The 22,426-nt window shown below is 35.5% G+C and overlaps 1 protein-coding gene across 6 annotated transcripts in view; it reads left to right on the forward strand.

Moving 5' to 3' along the window:
- Hmbox1 (homeobox containing 1) overlaps window positions 1–22,426 on the forward strand; it is a 177,703-nt gene that overhangs the window by 91,032 nt on the left and 64,245 nt on the right. For all 6 annotated transcript variants that reach the window (XM_005373788.2, XM_005373783.2, XM_013514363.1 and 3 more), the window contains one exon: window positions 4,004–4,089. In XM_005373788.2, the coding sequence (XP_005373845.1) occupies window positions 4,004–4,089 (86 nt within the window). The remainder of the gene's footprint in view (window positions 1–4,003; window positions 4,090–22,426) is intronic.

A 22,426-nucleotide genomic window follows, 5' to 3' on the forward strand; every position in this document is an offset into this window, starting at 1 on the left:
GGGAAGTTTATTAGCAAGTTATAAATTTGATGGTAATGCAAAGTGGAAAGGAAGAATTTCATCTTGATATGGAAGTCACATAGATGAATCTGGCATGGTGGGTATCTCAGAAAGTAGCAAGAGGAGATGGCATGGACTACAAGTGGTGAGATGCAAATCACAGCACATCTGACTTGGAATTAAGCCATGAAGTCGAAGAAATGATCAGCTTCACTTTAGTTCACAGACCTGAAGAATAAAGATTCTGTGTAGCATGAGATTTTATAAGTGAAAGGAAGAAGAGATTCGTTATTTTTAGGGAAGATATTGAAGGAGAAGATGAAATAATTAGATTTGGAATAAATAGTTTTCACACTAACTGGTGATTGCATAGGGTCAGGTCATACGAAGGTAGTGCAAGAGGCACATGGTTAAGGAAGGTTGGATAAGGAGAGAGTGAAGAGAAATATGTGAAAGTTTAAAGAACAAAGCAAGCTAAGTAGAATGGATTCTGTAATACTTAAGAGATTTGGACACAATGAAAGTCAAATGCTGTTACTGTTTTGAAAACATCTAGTAAAACCAAGTAAATGACACATCACTGCGTGTGTCTAAACTGACCTTAGAGCACTCCTTCCATTGTGCCTTAAAGTTCCTTGTACTTCACTCTTTTTTCTCTTTCTTTTCTTTCCCCCTCCAGGGCCTTTGCACTGAAAAACTATTAGCAGTTCTTTGTTTTTTATTTTGAATAATAGTGTTTATAAAACTGTTTTACAATTTTGAAATGTTTTACATTGAAGAATTTATTCCTTTATATATTTATACACATGTATTCATTTTTAATTACTCATTATTTAATTTTATTACCTAGAGAAGACTTTTAAAAACTTTTTGAAGGCGATATTAATTTTACCTGGTGAGGAAACCGGAGTACAGCTTTATTAAGTCATTTGCCCATGCATACCTTTTTTAAAAAATTATTATTTATGTGTTTAGACGGTGCCAGAGGTTGAACCCAGGGCCTTGTGCATGCTAAACAAGCATCTACGATTGAACTATGCTCCCTGGTTCCCCTTATCTTTGTTGTGTCTGATTGGTTTATTTACTGAAGCTTCTTCTCTCTGGTAAAGCAATAAAGAGAGTGAGTGTGTGTGTGTCTGTGTTTGTGTGTGTGACTCATTATAGATACATTAGAAACTTCTAGAATATTTGAAAATATAGTCTATGGGATGGTAAGTGAAATTGCTGTTTCATAGACCTGGGATTCCTTCTACCTTACCGCAATCCATAATATAAGACTAATAATTCACAAACTAGATATCCTTTATTGAAATAATTATTACCTCTTTTGTATGATTTAGTATCTACTATAACTGCATTTGATTTAAAGTAATTTAATTTATATTCTAATTTAAATCAGTAGTCAATAAAATACCATTTACTAATTTTCCCCCACAAAAGCACATTTTACATTTAACCTGAATAATTACTTTCTTAAATACAATTTCATTTTCCTAGATCATTCTGTACTTTGAAATGTGATGCTTTATTTTTAAATTTTCAAATTAATTTTATAGTTATATAAGAAACCAAATGATTGAGTTATATTATTTACATAAGCCAATTGGAATTGATACTGCTGAAGTTATCTCTTGCTCAACTGATCATTGATTATATAGACAAGCACTTTTTGGGAAATCTAGTCAGAATCTAAATTAGTATAAAAATGTTAAATATTGTATTAGGCAGTCTGTTCTTTATGTTCTTTGGGAATCTTGGGAGGGGCATGCTTGGGGTTGATCCTAAGTCCTTACACGTGCCAAGTAAACCCTATACCACTGAGCTCCATTGCCCGTTTAAGGAACCTTTCTGGTTACAATCTCCATCCAATACATCAGGATGTACTGTAGAGGTATAGAGTGGAAACTCATCACCATTACCTCTCCACTCTTCCAAAACTCCCAAACAGGAGCATGGAGTCTACCAACAGAGTGTGTAACTCCTCCTCATCAAGGACTGAAATACCTGACCTAAATTAAGGTACAGCTGATTGTTTTGGGATTTTTCTTCCAGTTAATCTACAGAGAGACTTGAACCCCTAGAAAGAGTTTGTGATTCATTCACAGACAGTTTGTAAAGATGGTTTTTGTTTTGGTGGTACTGGAGATCGAACACAGGGACACTGTACCACTGAGCTACATCTCCAGTTCTTCTTTTCCTTCTTTTTTTTTTTTTTTGTTAAACTCCAGAGATAAAGTTTATCTGAAAATCTGGATAGGGCTTTTTTTGTTTGTTTTTTTCCAGTACTGGGAATCGAACTCAGAACCTTGAGCTTGCCAGGCAGGCACTGTGCCGCTGAGCTAAATCCCCAGGCCCCAAGTTCTTCTTTTTGAAGATAGGGTCTTGCCAAGTTGCCCAGACTGGCTTAACCTTGAGATCCTCCTGCTTTGATCTCCAGACTGCTGGAATTACAGGCATATATCACTACACCTGGCTTAATTTTTAAGACAAGGTCTCACAAAGTTGCTTAGGCTGGCCTTAAATTTGGGAGTCCTTCTGTCTTAGCATCCCAAAAAGCTGGGATTGCAGGCATATGGCACTGTGCCCATATTTGAAAGTTTTGTGATCCCTTTTTCAGATCAAAGGTCAGTTTTTCTGTAAAGAAGTATGTAGTTAACATTCTAGACTTAGTGGCCAGGAGGCAAAACTGAAGCCAGAGTCTGTATACTTATATAAGAGAAAAACAAATAGCCACAAGTTTTATTGACATAGCTAAATACAGATTACTAATTGAATAAAAGTTTTAAAAATATAGGCTCATAGTTATAATTACGTGGGCTATAATATTTTACTATACTTATAAATGCCCCTCTGCAAAAAGGATTCTCAACTCAAAAGTTGTATAAAAACAGATGGCAGGGCAGATTTGGCCTATAGGCCATATTTGGTGACCTTGTATGGTAAATTATCATTGGTTTGTAGTTCTTTTGAGGTGGTTTTTTTTTTCTTTCTTTTGTTTTTTTTTTGGTCCCGGGAATCAAACTCAGGACCTTGCGCTTGCCAGGCAGGCACTTATACCACTGAGCTATATCCCCAGCCCCTATTCTTTTGAGTTTGAACAGAATTCAGTGTTCTGTTGTATTCTTTGTGAAGATAAAGCATTCAAAGAAAGTTTGATCATTTTTAAAATTTAAATATTTTTATTTAAATATTCTGTTCGTTCTTCTGGAAAGAAAGAAGTCTTGCCACTCATCACTCTTGAGTGTCTGGTCTTTTGAGAATTTGTTGAGTTTTTGAAGAAGTAAAAATTTGTAACACCATCTTAGAGGAAGAATGAGGTCTGTAAATATGGAATCCTAAGGACAGAGACATTAGTGTAGTTTTGATTATTAAATATTCTGTATGTTACATAAAGCAGGAAATTAAATGACTTTTCAGTATTAAAGTTTAATGTTCAGCCATTCTACTTCACATTTTTTTGTTTGTACAATGAAAAAGAAAGGATGAGTTACAGGGCAAAGCCTTTGTTAAATGGCACATATTTTCAGTTGTGAAAGTAATGATTTCTATTCCTGTAACTATTTTAAAGTTTTTTTAAATGAACATGTCTGGTTAATAAGCAAACTCACAAGCTACTCACAACTGATTTTTATTTTTCTAGGATTTCTGTGTAAGATATATTCATTCCCCAATAATGAACTTTATACATACCGTATCACAGCCCTGTTCCTAATGTGAATTATACACAGCATGCAATTAACCATCCTCTGGTATGAGACTTATATCTATGGTGGCATTCACTAAAATGTCTGTCTGGTGGTGTGATGTTTTAGCACTTGAATATTTGGTGTTTCTTGGTTTGTTGTAATTTCATATTTTCATACAAGTTTGGTCTGTTTACCTTTTATTTTTGTGTCCTTTCTTTCTGTGTTCTCCCCACCTCTCTGCTACACCTTTCTTTTGGCAAAGATGAGGATTTCTGCCTTCAACATACATTGTTGGTCTTGTCTTCTGTTTTTGTTAGGAGGGACAGCAGTGTGATAAAAGAGGAAATCAAAGCCTTTCTTGCCAATCGGAGGATTTCCCAAGCAGTTGTTGCACAGGTAACAGGTAAGAGCTGAAGAGCCCTTTATTCTGGAATCGTGTCTATTCTCTGCCTTCTGTGCAGATGTTGAATATTGCTTGCATATCTGCATTGCAGTGCAGATCTGTCAACTTAGGCATAATAATGTATGCCCGTGATTTAAGACCATTGTCTCTCAGGTCACGGAACTTCTCCAGTGATTTTTTTTTCTTGTGATACTGAATTTTATAGCATTCGTAATAAGCAAAAAATCCCCTGTTTTGTGACTGAAACAGCATTTTTTGTTTTAATTGAAACAGCTTATGACACATGCACATCCAACTGCTATCTGCATTTCATGTTTTTAAAAGCTTTGCAGTCCTCCAAATCTAATCTCTGATTTTACCAGTAATTCATGAAGGTAAAGAAAGTTGTTTCTTTTAACCACTTTTCTGTATGTGAAAGCATTTCCTCAAATGATTGCTGAGAAGATGAGAGTTACCATTGTCTTCTCTTTGTTCTTTATATCCCATCCCATTCTCCACTCCAGTCCAAGTCCCCTCCCGAGTACGTGGTGTATATATGTCATTCTCTATTCAGGTTGCATTTTTTATGAAGTTCTTAAATTTGGGCGTAGCATGTCTTTTCTTTGTTACTATGTTGTCTTCATTTCTTGGATTAATGATACCCCAAAATATGAAGCATGCCTTAGTCTTTAGAGGAAACAAACTCTTTCAACTACATTTTGTAGTTACTATGTTGTACTTTTTATATTGGTAAATATAAAATATGATTTCTCCCTCTTTTTTTTTTTTTAAACATGCTGTGGCACTAGGAAACTATGTGATGGCTTTTTGGCTTTTGTGCCTTACTTGTCTTCTATTATGAAAGAAACACTTGGGTCTATTCTGCAACAGTACCTTACAATTTTAAGATAATCTTTTTCTTCTGTACATATTGATACTTGAAGTGAACTTACCTAAAATGTTTTTGCTGACCATTAATTTGGTTAAAAATGAAACTTGAAATTTAGATGTGTTAAATTTAATTTCAGATAGCTATACTTACCCTTTGTTTTGTTTTGTTTTTTGAGACAGGGTCTCATTACATAGTTGAGACTGGCCTTAAACTTTGTATGTAGCCTCGGCTGGCCTCAAACTTGTGCGGATCCTCCTGCTTCTGCCTCCCAAGTGCTGGGAATAAAGGGCTGTGCCACCATGGCTGGCTTCAAACAGTCTTTTGTAATGTGTGTGTTACATTAGTAATATGTTGTATAAATGACATTTATTCATAAGAGACTTTTAAGACACACGCTTTCATATAAAAGTCTTAGAACTAAAGAAGAGTATATGCATTTAACTGGAGTCTGTAGGTATTTGTCAGTTTTTTTAAGGAAAGATTTATTTTGACTTAAATTCTTAATCTTCAAGGACTAAGTCATGGTGCTTATGAGACAGTGTAAGGGCAATTTAGTTATACAGGTTTTAGTGAAACTCACTGATGTGTTGGGCTATGAAAAAGATGGAATGTTGTCTTTTTTGCACTTCCATTTCCGCTTCCATGATTAGAAGCAATACTGTCTTCTAGTTTGCAGACCTGAATACAAACAAACAAACAAAATTATAGTCACATAGAGAACAGTATTACAAAGTTGCCTTGTTCAGGTGGAAATATTTCTGAGTAGGTTGGATGCACTGAATCTTCAGTCATCTTAGACTTTTCAAACAGTGGCTTTGAAACCTCTCCAAAATTGATGTAAATCATAAGATGCCTTTGAAAAGCATTGCTTAGGCATATCTAAAAGCACTAGATGTACCATAATGAGCTGAATATGGTACATCAAATATTGTCATTTTGGAAAGGGAAATGGAAAGATGTTTTCCCATCTTGCTATTCAAAATGTAGTCCATGAAGTAGTAAGATTGGTGTCACCAGCAAACTTGTTAGAATGCTGCCTTGTACCTGTAGAGATAGAATTTACATCTTATAAGATCCCCGAGTAATCTAGGTTTGAAAATACTTTTCTAGGAGACTGGTAAACTTTCCTGACCTTAATTTCAATGGATTGGAATTTCTTGACATTGCCTTGCTTGGTGATATGCCATCTCCTATTTTTGAAAGTAAGAGGTGAAAAAGGAAGTTCCTTAAAAAGTGACTCCAGCTTCATTTTGTTTTGTTTTGTTTTGTTTCCGGTACTGGGAATCGAACTCACGACCTCGTGCTTGCCAGGCAGGCACTGTGCCGCTGAGCTAAATCCCCAGCCCTCCAGCTTCGTTTTTTATTGCCATCTTCTGTTTAGCGTACTCCATGTCTGAGTTCAGCTACTTTAAATTTTCGTATTCTGTTCACTTGGATGCTTCCAAATCCTTGGTTGTACCTGGTAGGCCTCATCACAGCCTTATCAATTCCTCTTAATTAGTATTACTTTTAGTTATTACCCTCATTTAGTTTGGATGTAATTCATACATTCTAAGTATAATTAATTAGTATACCTTTCAGTTCTCATTTTAGAATACTATTCTTCAAAGGCTGTGACTTTTTCCTACATTCACTCAGAGTCTAACATTGCACATGTACCAGAACATTTCACATTTACCTAGTTGCCTTGTTAGGAGTATTACACCACAAACAAGGAGTTAACACAAACTGTACATGTGAAGAACTGTCCAGCACAACTTCTCCAGGAATAATATGCTGCATGAAGTTATACCCATAAAGAAGTTACAATTTTATCCACAAGGCTGGAGAATGAGGGTAATTGATAACCAGGTTCATTTATTTGTCATATGGGTCATCTTACTGAATTCATGTGTTTCCTGTGTGTTATTAAAGATGTTACATTTTTCATCTCTGCAGTCCAGCTCTCAGTCTAAGGAGCTCATTGCAGAGATGAGGTCTTGCTAGAGAATAGAGACTTAATAAGAACCTAAATGAAGTCTGCCCTCATAATTGATCCATCTAGGATAAGAACCTTTCTGGATAAGGAAGCCCTCTAGGCACCTAGAGTTCACTCCCTAAAGTATCTTGGTTATGTAAACACAGTTCTCTGTCTTTAAACAAGTTAGTCATGTATATCTTAAAAGAATATCTATGTGATGACATCAGCCCTAAAATAAGTTTAGGATGTCGTGTTCTAGAATCTTGTCCTTTAACAAATCCCCTTAAAGTCATTTAAGCTCAATTTTACTGTGTTAAATCAACTTTGATATAAAAATGAGAATGAATGATGCGTAACAAAAGAAAACGCTAAATAACAAAGTGTAGTGAGGTGCAAAATTATAACACATGTGCTGTTCCAGAAACAAATAGACATTTCTTTTTATAGATTTGGAAGATTTCTATAATAAGATAAACAAGAAGTTCATGGGTGGGGTCTATGTAAATAATATCCTACTGATAGGAAAAATAACAGTATAAACAGGATATAATAACAGTGCCTGCTCAATTCCCAGCATGTTATTTGTAGCTTTCTTCCCAGTTGCAGCTTCTCCCGCCCAGGGTGGGTTTTTACCTCTACAAGAGGTTGGCCAAGATTCTAAATTCTCACTAACAATGATAATGGGTTTGTGAAACATAGCCTTTACTTTAGTAATAAACACATGTATTGTATTTGCTTTCAGAGTAAAATGTGTTCCTAAACTGTTTACAGATCCTTAAAACACAACTTTTTTTAAATGACCTCTGGGGGAAAAAATCAGGCACAAAGAATAAAATGGGTAAATGGGCAGAATTTGATGAATGCTTCTCAGCCAAGGAAATATACTAGTTGGGTTCATATATTAGAAAAAATAAATATATGGAAAAAGAAAAACATTTAGCACTTGCAAATTTTAGGAAACATTATAATTTTATATTTTCTAAAATGGTAGTAGAGTAATGGAAAAGCAGCAGAATTCCAGGGTTCTGTCTTTCTGACATTAGATTGCCTTGTGACCTGGATTCTCATTTTCCTTATTTATAAGAAGAGTTTTTGTCTTGGTCCATTTGGGCTGGTCACTATTTATAAGAAGAGTTTTTGTCTTGGTCCATTTGGGCTGGTCACTATAACAAAATACATAAACTCACACAGTGATCCTATAGTGTAGGTTATGTATTTTATACATAAATACATAATACTCTGGGTAATTTCTCATAGTTTTGAGAACTAGAAAGTCCAAGATCAAAGCCAATGAAGTATTGGGGAGAGCCCACTTCTGGCATAGACTGTGCCTTCTTGCTGTCTTCACATGGTGGAGGGGTGAGGGATCACTATTGTTCTCTACCTTTTTTTCCCAGGCACAAATTCCATTCTTGACAGTTTCAGCCCATGCAACCTAATCACTCCCTAAAAGTGCCTCTCTTAATACCCTGACCTTGAGGGCTACAGTTTCATGAATTTTAGGGAGACATAAACACTCAGGACATAGCAGTTTCCAAGTTATTTTCATCTGAGCTATAACCAAATCTAATCAGGTGCCGGAACTAACCAAACTACAACTGGGCTCTTTTATACCAAAGAGACGTATAAAAATTTGAGGTTGTTTGGTATTCATTCATTCATGGGTTCATTTATGCCTTGTAAAAAGCTTTTAATATCGGAATGTGTCAACCTCAGTTAAATTTAACTATATAATTCCCCCCCTCCCGCCAGATGAATTTAGAGGTATATAGGTCAAATGTGAATTGTTTTATTTTTTAAATCATTTTTATTGAGATAAAATTTGCATACAAGTACAGTCCTCTGAGTTGTATCAAATTCACACAATAGTGTAATCATTACCAAAAATCAAGTCATGTAACATCTTCAGTATTCCTAATCCCTGACAACCATTCATCTGCATTCTGTCTGTACTGTTTTGCCTTTTGTAGAAATTTCTGTGAATGTAATTATACAGTGCACAACTTTGGTTTCTGGCTTTACTTAGCATGATGATACTGACATTCATTAGTGTTCTTACATGTATCATTAGTTCATAGCTTAAATACTGAGTCCTATTCCATTGAATGAATAGAAGAAAATTAATTTGCCCATTACTTATCAGTTAGTGTAGATTTGGATTATTTCCAGGGCTTGATAGTGTGAATAATTATCTACAATTTTTTGTGTGGGGTCTATTTTAGTTAACTTACAATTGAGATTGTGGGGTTTTGGTAAGTATATGTTTAACTTTTTAAGGGACTGCCAAATTGTTTTCCAAAATATGGCTGTTCCCACCATTGTGGGTTAGGGTTACATGTACTCTGTACTCTCTTCAGTGCTTGATATTTGTGCTTTTTCATAAATTTAACCAGTCCAGTACATATATAATGATATCTCACTCTAGTTTTGTCTTGCATTTTCTTAATGACTAATTATGTGGAGCATACTTTTATACAGTTATTTGCTATTTGTGAATCTTTTTAGGTCACGTGTCAAATCTTTTGCCCATTATTTTAATTTAATTTAATTTTATCTTATCTTATTTTATTTTTTGTCTTTTTGAGACAAGGTTTTGCTATGCAGTTCAGACTGGCCTTGAACTCGTTCTGTAATCCAGGCTGGTCTCGAACTCACAGTGATCCTCCTGCCTCAGCCTCTCTAGTGCTGGGATTACAAGCATGTGCCACCACACATAGCCCTGCCCACCTTTTTAAAATCAGGTTAATTTTGATGAAATTATATTTATCTTTTTTATTTCTTCATGGTTTATGGTTTTTGTATCCTAAAGAAGATGAAGAACATGGTCTCAGATTTTTTTCTTGTTTTCTTCTAGAAGTTTTATTTTACCATAGTTCTTACATTTGATTTTGTAGATGATTTCAAGTTAACTTTTATACATGTATGAGGTAAGGGTTGAAGCTTCTTTTTTTTTCCATATGGAGATCTGATTGTTGGGGCACCATTTATTGAAAATTCCAGCTTTCCCTCTTTCTTTCTTTTCTTTTTCTTTTCTTTTTTTGGTACCGGAATCAATCTCAAGACCTTGTGCTTGCCAGGCAGGAGCTGTGCCACTGAACTATATTCCCAGCCCTCCCCTTTCAGTTACATTGCCATGTTTGTGAAAAATAAATTGAACATAAAAATGTAGTATGTGGTCTATTTCTGGGCTCTCTGGTCTGTTCCATTGATATTTATTTCTATCCTTACAGAACTTAAAACTGTGTGTTATTGTAGCCTTCACAGTGAATCTTAGAGTATATTTTCCTCCAACTTTATTTTCTTTTTTAGCATCACTGTTGATATTCCAGGTCTTTTGCATTTCTGTTGTTACTTTATTTTTGGTTTATTTGTTTGTTTGTTTATTTGTTTGTGTTTTGAGACATGGTCTTACTATGTAATCCAGACTGACCTTAAACTCACTACAGAACTCAGTCTGACCTTGAACTCATGGCAGTCCTCCTGCTTCAGCCTTCCAAGTGCTAGAATTACATACGTGTGTCACCACACCTAGCTTTCTGTATATGTTTTAGGACAAGCTTTTTTAGTTTGTACAAAAGTATATATTTGTAATGAGTTTGGGATTGGGCTTTGATAAATATACAGTATAGTCAGTCTGGCATTCGAATTGATAGCTTAACCATATTGGGTCTGAATCTATGAACATGGTATATTGCTCCTCTTGTGTAGGCTTCCTTTCTTTTTTCTCAACCATGTTAATACTTTTCATTGTTGGATTTATATATATTATCCTTAATTCCTTTTAAATATATTTTTTGCTATATATTGGTACTGTTTTAATTTTGATGCCCAGTTTTTTGTATCATAGAACAGTTGATATTGGTATACTGATCTTTAATTCTGTGACCTTGCTTTCTCCATTTATTTGTTCTAGTAATTTTTTAAAATAAGCTTTTGGAATTTGTTCATCTGTGAATAGAGATAATTTTACTTCTTCCTTTTCAGTGTGTATTTCTTTTATTTCTTTTTCTTGCAGTATTGCTCTGACCAGGCCCTTCAGTTCAGGCTTGACCAGTGTGATGAGAGCAGATATCCTAAGCTTGTCCTCAGTGTCATGGAATCATGCATTCAGTCTTTCACCATTCTGATTGCAGCTGTAGGCATTCCATAAGTGTCCTTTATCAAAAAGCCTTTTAAGGAAAGTTCCCTTCTGTTTCTAATTTTGAGAGTTTTAAAATTTTGATTGGATGTTGTATTTGTCAGATGCTTTTTTTCCATCAGTTGAGATGGAATACATGACTTTGTGTTTTGTATTCTTGTTTATATTTAACTATGTTGACTTGCATTTAGGGGAAACTCCATTCAGTCATGATACTGTGTATCCTTTTTATATTGCTTGATTCAATTTTCTGATGTTTTCTTAAGACTTGTTGCATCTGTGTTCATGAGAGTTATTGTTTTAGATTAATGTTTTGCTTTTGTCTATTTTTGTTTTGTCCATGTCTAGTATTGCTATCATGGTAACATGGTCTGTGAGTTGGAAAATGTTCATTTCTCTTCTATTTTCTGGACCAGTTAGTATAGAATTGGTATGATTTCTTCCTTAAACTTCTTTACTTTGAGACTGTGCCTTTTTTATTGTGGTGAATATCTTCCTGTGGTCATGACTTACTACCTAGGTCTAATCCTGTAAAGCTTACTCCCTATGCTGAAGTTAGCAGCATAAAATATAAGGCAGTAGACATTATCAAGCCCTTTTCTTCTTCTGCTTTGAGATGCTAGGGAAGTGCTTTTCCATTGAGCTAATACCTAATCCTTCCCATGTTTTTATTTTGAGATAGGGTCTTGTTAAATTGCTCAGGCTGCCCTCCAACTTGTTATCCTCCTGCCTCAGCCTCCTAAGTAGCTGGGATTACAGGTGTAGGCCACCACACTTGGTTTATTGGACCCTTAATCCCTTAAATTGCCAGCTCTTTTCCTAAGTGATTTTACTCTTGGCCAGAATATTTTTCTCCTGCCAGATTCTTAAAATAACAGGTTTACAAACCACAAACTAAATTGAATTAGCTTTACATACAGCGGTGGCCCTTCCTTTTGCTCTTGTGACAGCTGAGTAAAGAACATGGTGTTTACTTATTAAGCTGTGCGATTTTTGCTTCCTGTAGCAGTTTAGAAAATATGGAGTAACCTGTCTGTAGATCTCCCAAGTATATCTGTGGAAAACATCTTGGTTTTGAACCCATTCATTTTAAAGTTATATCACAGTATGACATTACCCCAGGCTTATTGTCATTATTCTTTTGATGATAAACTCTTAGAAACATTCCTAATGTGATCTTCTGTTTAATATTTTGAGTCATTTTTAGGAACTAGAAAATGCCATTTCCTTCCTTCCTCCTTTTTTTTTTTTCTTGGTGGTACATGGGATTAAACCCAGGCCCTTGTACTGAGCTATATCTCTAGCCTCCCCCCACTCCTTTGTGTTTTATGTTCTATTTTGAGACTTGATCTCACTAAATTGCATAGGCTGGGCCTGAACTTGCCACCCTCTCTCCTTAGCCTCCCCAAACTCTGGGATTATAGCTGTGCACCACTACTAATGCCATTTTTTTTCTTTTTTTGGTCGGCGATGGGGTGTTGAGACAAAGTCTTACAATGCAGTTCTGGCTGGCCTCAAACTCAGAGCTGTCCTCTGCCTCAGCCTCCCAAATTCTGGGATTACGGGCATGTACCACCATGCTGGACTCACCATTTTCTTGAGTGTTCACCTTTGACAGTTTTAACAAAGACTGTTCTTTGCTATGGAGCCTTTGTTAATAAATACTTTTTGAAGGACATTTATTACTGCTTTGTCCTGATTTTTCCAGAAGATCAACAATATAGTTTGAATGCTAGGTTTTAAAGTAATAATGTGTAATAATAATATCAATTAAGAATACCTGTTAAGCCATCTTCTGACCACATTGTTTTCAGTTTTGGCTGAACTTTATTTATCATTCTAAGTCTCTAAAAGGACACATAAAGTCACCAAGGTGAGCTGTATTGTCAGTGGCTCTGCTTTTTACTAGTGTGCACTAGCTTAGCTAAGCCTCTTTTCTACAGGGGTTTTATTTTTAGATGTCATTTATTTAACACTTACCAAGTGCTAGATGCTGTGCTAACTGTTTTATAGATCTGAGAAGCAGGTGTTAACTTCCTCAGTTAAAGATAAGAATATCAAGGCCAAAGGAGATTGACTCATTTGCCAGTAGCCTTGCAGGTGGTTGCTGTTTCTTTTTGTGCAAAGCCAGTGTCCCTAACATAGCAATTCAATATGAAGAGGAAGTGCAGTATCACATGGTGGCCAAGAACAGGACTTTGAGGATGAACTACTGGGTTCAAAATCTGATTTCAGTACTTATGTAACTATGGGTAAGCTATTAAACAAATGTCCTAATCTTTAGCTTTCTCCTCTAGAAAAATGTAGTAATAACTGGGCATGGTGGTGCACACCTGTAATCTCAGCACTCGGGAGGCTGAGGTGGGAGGATTGTTCTGAGTTCAAGGCCAGCCTGGCCTACAAAGTGAGTTCAAGACTAGCCTGAACTGCATAGTAAGACCCCGTCTCAAAAAGAAAAAAAAAAAAAAAAAAAAGAAAGAAAATTGGAGTAATAACACCTACCTAAAAGAGTTCAACTTTGTTGGTTGTTTTGTTTGAGGTGGGAGCCTTACCATGTTTTCCTGGCTGGCCCCTAACTTCTGGGTGCAAGTAGGTCTGCTGCCTCAGCCTCTCAAATAGCTGGGACTGCAGTCATATACCACTGTACCAGGGCCTAAGAAAGTTCTTTTTTAATTTTGGAGTTCTGGGGGTTGAACCTGGGCAGTGCTGATTTACATCCCCAGCTCTTTTTTAATTTTGAGAGAGAATCTTGCTAATTTGCCTAGACTGGGTTAGAATTTGCAGTCTGTTTGAGTAGCTAGGATTACAGGAGTATACCAACTTGGTTGGCCAAAGGGTTTTTGGTTGGATTAAAGGAGTCAATTTAGGTAAAGCATCAAATGATATGTAATAAATACCATAGAAATTTTTCTATTATGATTTATATAAATGTTACAACTGCTTAATTTTCATCATCATTTCCCATTCATCTTTCTCCAAACTGACTTTTGTGAAGCTAAGCTTCCTGAAACTATGTTAACAACAATTTTTATAGCCCTTGCCTTTAAAAATAAATTTACTTTTGTTTTTGTTTTTGAAGTAGCATATCACTGTGTAGTTCTGACTAGCCTTGACCTAACTATGTAGCCCAGACTGGCCTCTAACTGAAGTTCCTTCTGCCTCAGCCTCCCTGAGTGCTGGGATTACAGGTATGCACCAACATGCCTATATAATAAATTTACTTTTTTCATTGTTTTTGTTGTTGAAACATGGTCTTGCTGTACAGTTCAGGCTGCCCTTGAACTTACTACATAGCCCAGGCTTGCCTCAAACTTGTAGCTATCCTCCTGCTTCAGCCTCCTTAGTGCAGAGATTACAGGCATGCACCAACATGCCCCAGAACATGTATTTTTTTTAATTCTTCATGGGATGTCATTATGTTGCCCAGGCTGTTAAAAACACCTCCTGGATTCATGAGATCTTCCTGCCTAGCCTCCCATGTAGCTGGGACTACAGATGTGCATCACCATGACCAGGTTAAATTATTTTTTATATTAGAAAGTATGTATTTTTGTTGCAGAATCTGTACCAAACTGGATGGAAAATGCTCTGCACCAAGGAGTTGGAAGGCAACTTTTATTATGCCAGTGGGCTGGTGGGAATCAGGTCCAAATCACCAGCCCCCTGCTTAGAGTAGAATAGCAACTTTATATACATTTTGTAAGCAGGTAGTACAAAAATCAGTAATGGGTTGTTCTATAATTGGTTATATATGTTTGTTCACACATCGCCAGGCAGATGTGTCCGGGGCAGGTTAGTTAGAGGGGGCCATTCATCGTGAGGCAGGAAGGTCTGGGGGAAGTTAGGGATCAAGCAAGTGGGTAAGATTAAGTGTGTCCTTGACAGGGGTAACCTGTCCCTGGTAGATAGTTCTTGAAACAGGTTACCAAAACAGGATATGTTTACAGGCTATTGTGCAGCTGGTCAGATAGAGCTGAGTCAGATTATCTCTGAGTTGCAGCTGGATAATTTAGTCAAGGCTGGCTGAGTCTGACGGTCTAATTATGAAGCTATTATTTTTAAAATTTTCTGGTACATTCTGAAGTACCTTTAGAAGGGTGTATAGTGCTAAAGCTTTCTCTTTCACTCGTAGTCTCCCTTTCAAGAAGATGAACATTAGTTTTGCAGAGATATTTTGTGTATTTATAAGCAAATAAACATATGCATAGTTCCTTTCTCATTTTGTGCCAGGTAGATGATATGCCATGTATTGCATTCTACACATAGCTTTTTAAAGTTAGAAATTATCTTGTATTAGTGTATAAGGAGTATCATTGCTCTTTTAAAAAGTGTATAGTATTAATCTTTCAGATACTATTTTCTACCAACTATTAACATTTAGCAATTCAGTAATTTAAATCATTTAAAATTTTATATATAGTAAGCACTAGCTAAATACGCTTGTTTAATACATTAAGGATAATGTTTTAGATAAAGATTTCAACTTGTGTTTGTGTGTGTGTGTGTGTGTGTGTTGCCAAGTGCTCCACCACTGAGGTTCAGCCATACTCCCTAATTTTATTGTTCTTGAAAATACGCATACTTTTTTATGAATAACATACTTCTTTTTAAATTATACCTCTTTTGACAATGTATTTTTTCTCTTCTTTTTGGTACTGGGAATTGAACCCAGGACCTTGTGCATGCCAGGCAGGTACTTGTGCCACTGAGCTATATTCCCAGCCCTTGACCATGTATTTTATCTTACAGAAATTTGTCCTATAGAAATATTCACTTATGTCTAGAATGGTCACTGTACGAAAAGGTTTACTGCACATGATATGGTAGCTGTAAGTAACTTGTGTTCATCAGTAGGAAGCTAGTTGGATAAACTGTGGTATGTACATATTATGTAGTACTATTAGTCCCTAAAAGAATAAAGCAGCTCTGTTTGTTTGAAGTGGAATGAAGGGAATGTGTTGTAAGAAGTGGCTGGGAAATTACTTATTTTTATTCCTTTTGGGTTTTATACTCCATGCATGACTTCGTATTTTAAAAACAATTGGAAAAAAATGAAATATCAGTTTTAGAAATATATACCCTGTCACAGACTCAAAAATAATTTACCCTGCCCAGATTCATCTCGGAAGTCACCAATTTGCTCTATGTGTTTTCTGATATCAATCAGAATCATAAGAATTCTTAATGTTGATTCTAAAATTTATCTGTAAGAAAAAAAGACATGATAGGAATATCTTAAGAGAATCTTTAAGGAGATTGGGGAAGGGCTGGGAATTTAGCTCAGCAGCAAAAAGCGCCTGCCTGGCAAGCGCAAGGTCGTGAGTTCGGTTCCCGGTACCGGAGAAAAACAAACAAACAAAAAAAAAAGAGATTGGGGAAAAGAATTTGAACAAATTCTCCATACCAGAGAGTAGGTAATACAGGGTCATTGTCAGATAATTGTATGGTATTATGTGTTACACAGAGCAAATTTATTAGTAGACCCTAGGAAATATGGGAATTCAGCTTAGATAAACATTTCAAATATATCAGAAAATAATATTTTCTTATTTATTGAAAAAAAATACATATCAATATCCAACCAGAAAAAAATCAATTTCCCTGTATAAAGAACCATATGTGTGTGTGTGAATATATTACAAAAATTCTACACTACTGTTAGAAAATACTGAATATTTTTATTGTTTTGAGGTAGAAAAGCCTTTCCTGATACATAAAACCTCAAACATAAATTTGGATGGATATAACTATATGAAAATTTTAAGTATATGTCCAATAAATGATACTCTAGGCAAGATTCATAGTAAAAGGTGTTTGTAGCATATAGAGCAAAAGCTTGGTATTTAAGATGTATCAAAAGAGCTCTTAAAATTAAGAAAACAGTAAATTACCTAAAAAATCTGTGAAGGATAAGTTATATCCTTGTATAACTTATACAAGGCAAAATATAAATGGCCAGTAAACATATGAAAGGATTTGAAGCCTCTTAGAAAATTAAATAACAGTTTAACTGTAACAAGGGGTTGGCCATCATCGCAGCAAACAAGAAAAGATCAAGGAACACTTCTGGTCCACTTTTGGCCATTCTTGCCTGAAAAAAATAATAAAATAAAAAATAGAAGAAAAACTTATCTTCAGGGAAGCTATAGTGGAACCTTCAAACAGATTAAAGCTAATAAGAATCTCAGTTCAAAACAAAGGAAAATAATGACTGACATGTGCCTCCTCCATTAAGGAGAAGGAACTAATTTCCTGAAAGAATCTTAATTATGAAAGACTGATCTATAATCTTTTGCTTAATGATTAACAGTTTCAAGGGGTGGACCAAGAAAAATAATAGGAATATCCATTTATAGAAGTGGTTTAATATATGTATAGAAGTGGTTTAATATAGAAATCCCATACCCATCAGCAGGTATTCCCCTCTCCTCCTGTCTGCAGCACCTAACAAGCACTAATTTACCTTCTGCCTCTAGATTTATGTATAGGAAGATTTCTAGACATTTGTACAAAATGTGAACTTTTGTGTCTGGCTTCCTTCTACTTGCCATGGGTTTAATTCTTTTCTCAGTATTTAAGGTAGAAGGTTATGTTTTGGATTTGAGATGTTTTTTCTTTTTAACAGATGCATTTAATATAAATTTCCCTGTAAGAAGTGCCTTAGCTTCTTCATCATGTAAATTTGAATTTGCTGTTTTAATCATCTCAGAGTATTTTATAATTTTCCTTATGATTTGTTCTTTGACCCATTGGTTAGGAATTTATTGTTTAATTTCTTCATATGTTTTAATTTCTTGATTTTCTTGGTTTTTTTTTTCTTTTTATTATCCCCGTCCTTACTTTGTTTCTTCTTTTTTTTTTTTTGAAGTTCAATGTATTTTTTTTTATTTTAAAAATAAAAGAAGGAAAACATTAACAGACAGACAGCCTTTTACAAAACAGCAAAAGAACAGTACAGGCAATACAGAGTTACAAGCAAAGTGGTAGGAAATTAACAATGTATTACATATTGATATCTTCAAAGTGGTTTCTCATGAAAACAGATAGAGACATGCAATATTGATCAATCAAGGACTCATTGACAGTTTCTTTCAGCAAAGAAATAGAAGACAGTAGAACAACTATGTTAACTATCCTGTATATACATACATACAAAATTTCTCCTTCTTTCCCTTTTCTTTTCCAACATCCCAATTGCCCTTTACCCTTGAGTGCTTTCCTATCATTTCACAATGTCTATCATACCTCCTAGTTTAAATTAACTCTTTCAGGTTTTACACTAGTGAAACAATGTGGTGCTTGCACATGTATGTCTGATTTATTTCACTTATGAGCATGGTCTCTAGTTGTGACCATTTACCTATAAAGGCCTCGAGTTTATCTTTCTTTATAGCTGAGTAATACTCTGTCTTGGTTACTTTTCTCTTGTTGCTGAGACAAAATACCCAATGTCCAAAATGAAGGAAGGAAAGGTTGGGGCTGGGGATTTAGCTCAGCGGCAAAAGCGCCTGCCTGGCAAGTGCAAGGTCGTGAGTTCGGTTCTCGGTACCGGAGAAAAACCAAAAAAAAAAAAAAAAAAGGAAGGAAAGGTTTATTTAGCTTACAGTTTGTGGAGGTCTCAGTCCATACTTGGCTGGCTCCGAGGCAGAAGATAGCAAAGCAGCAAGAGCAAAGGGGGGAATGGCAGCCGAACAGCAAACAGCCAGAGCAAACCGGAGGAATGGCGGCAAGCAGCTTCTTTTTCTGCCTTACTTTGTAAACAGGCTACCCCCACCTAAGGGGCATGTAGCTCTCACATAATCTCCATGCCCTCCTCTTCCACAGGCTCAGGATGTATACAAAGTAAGTATCCTTGCTTCCTACTGAGTCACTTAGCCAAACCTCTAGACTCCCCAAGTTGACACAATGTTTCAGCCATAACATATTCCATTATATAAAAGTACCACAATTTTCTTATCCAATCCTCTGTGGATGGACATTTGGGTTGCTTCCACAATTTAGCAATTACAAATTGTGCTGCTATGAACATAGGTGCACATATATCACTGTGATATGGTATTTTTAGATCTTCTGGGAAAATATCCAGCAGGGGGATAGCTGGGTTGAATGGGACCTCTAGATGTAGTTTTCGGAGGAATCTCCAAACTGATTTCCACAGTGGTTTCACCAGTCTGCATTCCCACCAGCAGTGGAGAAGGGTTCCTATTTCTCAACAACTTCGCCAGCGTTTGTTGTTGGTTGACTTCCTAATGCTAACCATTCTTACTGGGGTAAGGTGGAATCTCAGTGTTGTTTTAATTTGCATTTGTCGAATGACTAATGATGTTGAACATTTTCTCATGTATTTATTTGCCATTTGTATCTCCTTGTCTGAGAAGTGTGAATTCATATCAGCTGCCCATTTTTGGATTGGGTCTTTGAACCTTTGTTTCTTCTTCAGTCCCTCTCTCCCTCCTTTTTCTTGTTTTCTTTCTTTCTTTTCTTTTTTTCTTCCTTCCTTCCTTCCTTCCTTTTCTTCCTTTTCTTCCTTTTCTTCCTTTCTCTCTCTTTCTCTCTCTCTCTCTCTCTCTCTCTCTCTCTCTCTCTCTCTCTCTCTCTCTCTCTCTTTCTTTCTTTCTTCTCTCTCTTTCTTTCTTTTTCATCCTGGGGACTGAACCTCAGCCTCATACATATTAGGCGTGCACTCTGCCATTGAGCTACAACCTCAGACCCTGTTATTGATTTCTAATTTCATTGCATTATAATAGGAATAAAATTGTGTGATTTCAGTCCTTTAAAAATGTGTTGAGAATGCTTCTATGGCCTGATACGTATTCTGGAGACTATCCTATATATACTTTTCCTCCTGTAATTTAAAGATCTTAATTAGCTTTAGTTTTTATTCAAGAATGGATGACATGTCATTCTATAAAGAGAATAAATACTCCCTCCATATACATTTAAGAATAGTATGTTTTCTGATGTTGGTTAGAATATTCTGTGGATGTTTGTAATAATAAGTTTTATCTTAAAATTTATTTTGTCTGATGTTGATATTTAACTGGCCCTTGAATTTTTATTTGGCTACTTTTGCATGACATTTCTTTTTCCATTCTTTAGCTTTTAACTTATTTAGATCTTTGAATCTAAAATTCTGTCTCTTGTAGACATCATACAGTTAGATGTTTTTCACCCATGCTACTAATGTCTGTCTTCCCATGGAGTGTTTAATCCACTTAAATGTAATTTAATTATAGTGGGGTTTACATCTTTTTAAATTTCATTACTACAGATAAATTTAGCTTCATTTTATCCCTTCTCCTTTGTGACATTATTGTAACACAAATTACATATTAATACATAACTAATTATTTAATTCTTTTGTGCTTTCAAATGTTCTCTTTATCTTTGGTTTTTAATAGTTTATGATATTTCTAGGTGTAGATCTCTTTCAGTTACCCTACTTGAAGATCCTTGAGCATCTTAAATAAGTACATTGTTTTTCATTAAATTTTGAAAGTTTTCAATTATTATCTTCTCAAGATATTCTTCAATCACTTTTCTCTGAGATTCCCATTTTATAGATTTGGTATACGTGATACTACCCACCAGGTTTTTGAAGCCTTGCTCTAATTTTTTTTTTTTTTCTGTTTCTCATAATAAATCATTTCAATTGCTTATTATCAGGTTTGCTGGTGACTTTTTTCTGCTAGTCAATACCTGTTGAACTCCTTTAATAATAAGTTTGCATTTCTGTTATTGGAATTTGCAACTCCAGAATTTTTATTTGGCTCCTTCTTTTAATTTATTTCTCTTTATTGATACTTTATTTTTGATGAAACATTTTTCTCATACTTTCCTTTAGTTCCTTATAGTATTTCTTTCAGTTATTTAAAATACTTCCTTTAAATTTTTGTCTAGTGCTAGGCATGGTGGCTCACACTTGCAGTCTCAGCATTTTATAGGCTAAGCAGAAAGGTTGCTGTGAGTTCAAGGTCAGCTTGGGCTCCATAGTGAATTCAAAACCAACTCGAACTGTATAGCGAGACCCTATCGCCAAAACAAAATAAAAGGAATCTTTGTCTAGTAAGTCCAACATTTGAGTTTCTTTAAGGACACTTACTGATTTCTTCTTTTACGATATATGGTCCATATTTTCCTGTTTCTTCGCATGACTTACAAGTTTTGGTTTTTGAAACTGCATATTTTAAATATGGTAACTCTGGAAGTGAGATTCTTCCTTTTGGATTTATTTTTTATTAGGTCAGTTTCTTAATTAAGTCAGCGTTATGAATTTAAAGTCAGTATATGTGTTATTGTTGCTTTCTGTTTGTTTTTGCTTTTGCTTTTGTTTTTGGTTTTGAGACAGGGTCTTAATCTGTAGTCCAAACAGGCTTTAAATCATATGTAATGGGGCTGGGGATTTAGCTCAGCGGCACAGCGCCTGCGTGGCAAGTGCAAGGTCGTGAGTTTGATTCCTGGTACCGGAAGAAAAAAAAAATCATGTGTAGTCCATGCTGGCCTAAACTTGCAGCAGTCCTGTTGCCTCATACTTCCTAGTGCTGAGATTATAGACTTGTGCTACCACATTTCTCTTTTAAGTCAGTATGTGTATATTGACCTTATTTCCTTAAAGATTTTTTTCACTGTTGTTGTTGTTGTTTGGGGTGGGGGCTTGTTATTGTTGTTATTTTTGAGACAGGGTCTTGCTTTACAGTTCAAGTTGCCCTGAACTTGGTGTGTATCCCAGGTTGACCTTGAAATTGGGGGTGATCCTCTTGTCTCAGCCTCCTGAGCACTGCAATTACAGGCATTCACCATCATCCCAACTTGAACTCTTTTCCTTGTTAGCCTAGTGACTAGCTAATTTTTAGTCAAAGGTTATAGTAAATCTCTGGAGCAAATACATCTCTTAGGTTTTTAAAGGAGCATTGCGTGTACATTGGCATACACTTTTAATACTCAGGTAGTTACTGAATTGTATAATTAGAATTCTACTTTAACCTTTATTTTCTATTTTATACTGAGTTTCAATGCCAGCCAGAGGTTAAAATTTTGTTATCTTCAGAGATCTTTACTGTGCATCCAGATAACCCTAGGCATCCTTATGTGTATATGTGGCTTTCTACATTCCTGGAAATGCTATTGGAAGTTCCTTATGGACACCAGCTCATTCCTAAGCTTTTCTTCTTAAGTATTTTGGGCAACTTCTTGCTCACCTCAGTTGTTATCTTAGGCAATGACAGTGTTAAACAGTTGGCCACAGACTGTTCAGAACAAACCACCTTCCTTTTGTCTTCCCTATAGGAGGAAAAGGCTGTTCACACTTGGATGATGTTTGAGTCAAAACAGTTAAAGAAAATTTTTGCAAGTAGGGATTTCTAGAGAG

Source organism: Chinchilla lanigera, unplaced genomic scaffold, assembly GCF_000276665.1.
Source record: "Chinchilla lanigera isolate Chin_1 unplaced genomic scaffold, ChiLan1.0 scaffold00002, whole genome shotgun sequence".
Classification (NCBI taxonomy): Eukaryota; Metazoa; Chordata; class Mammalia; order Rodentia; family Chinchillidae; genus Chinchilla; species Chinchilla lanigera.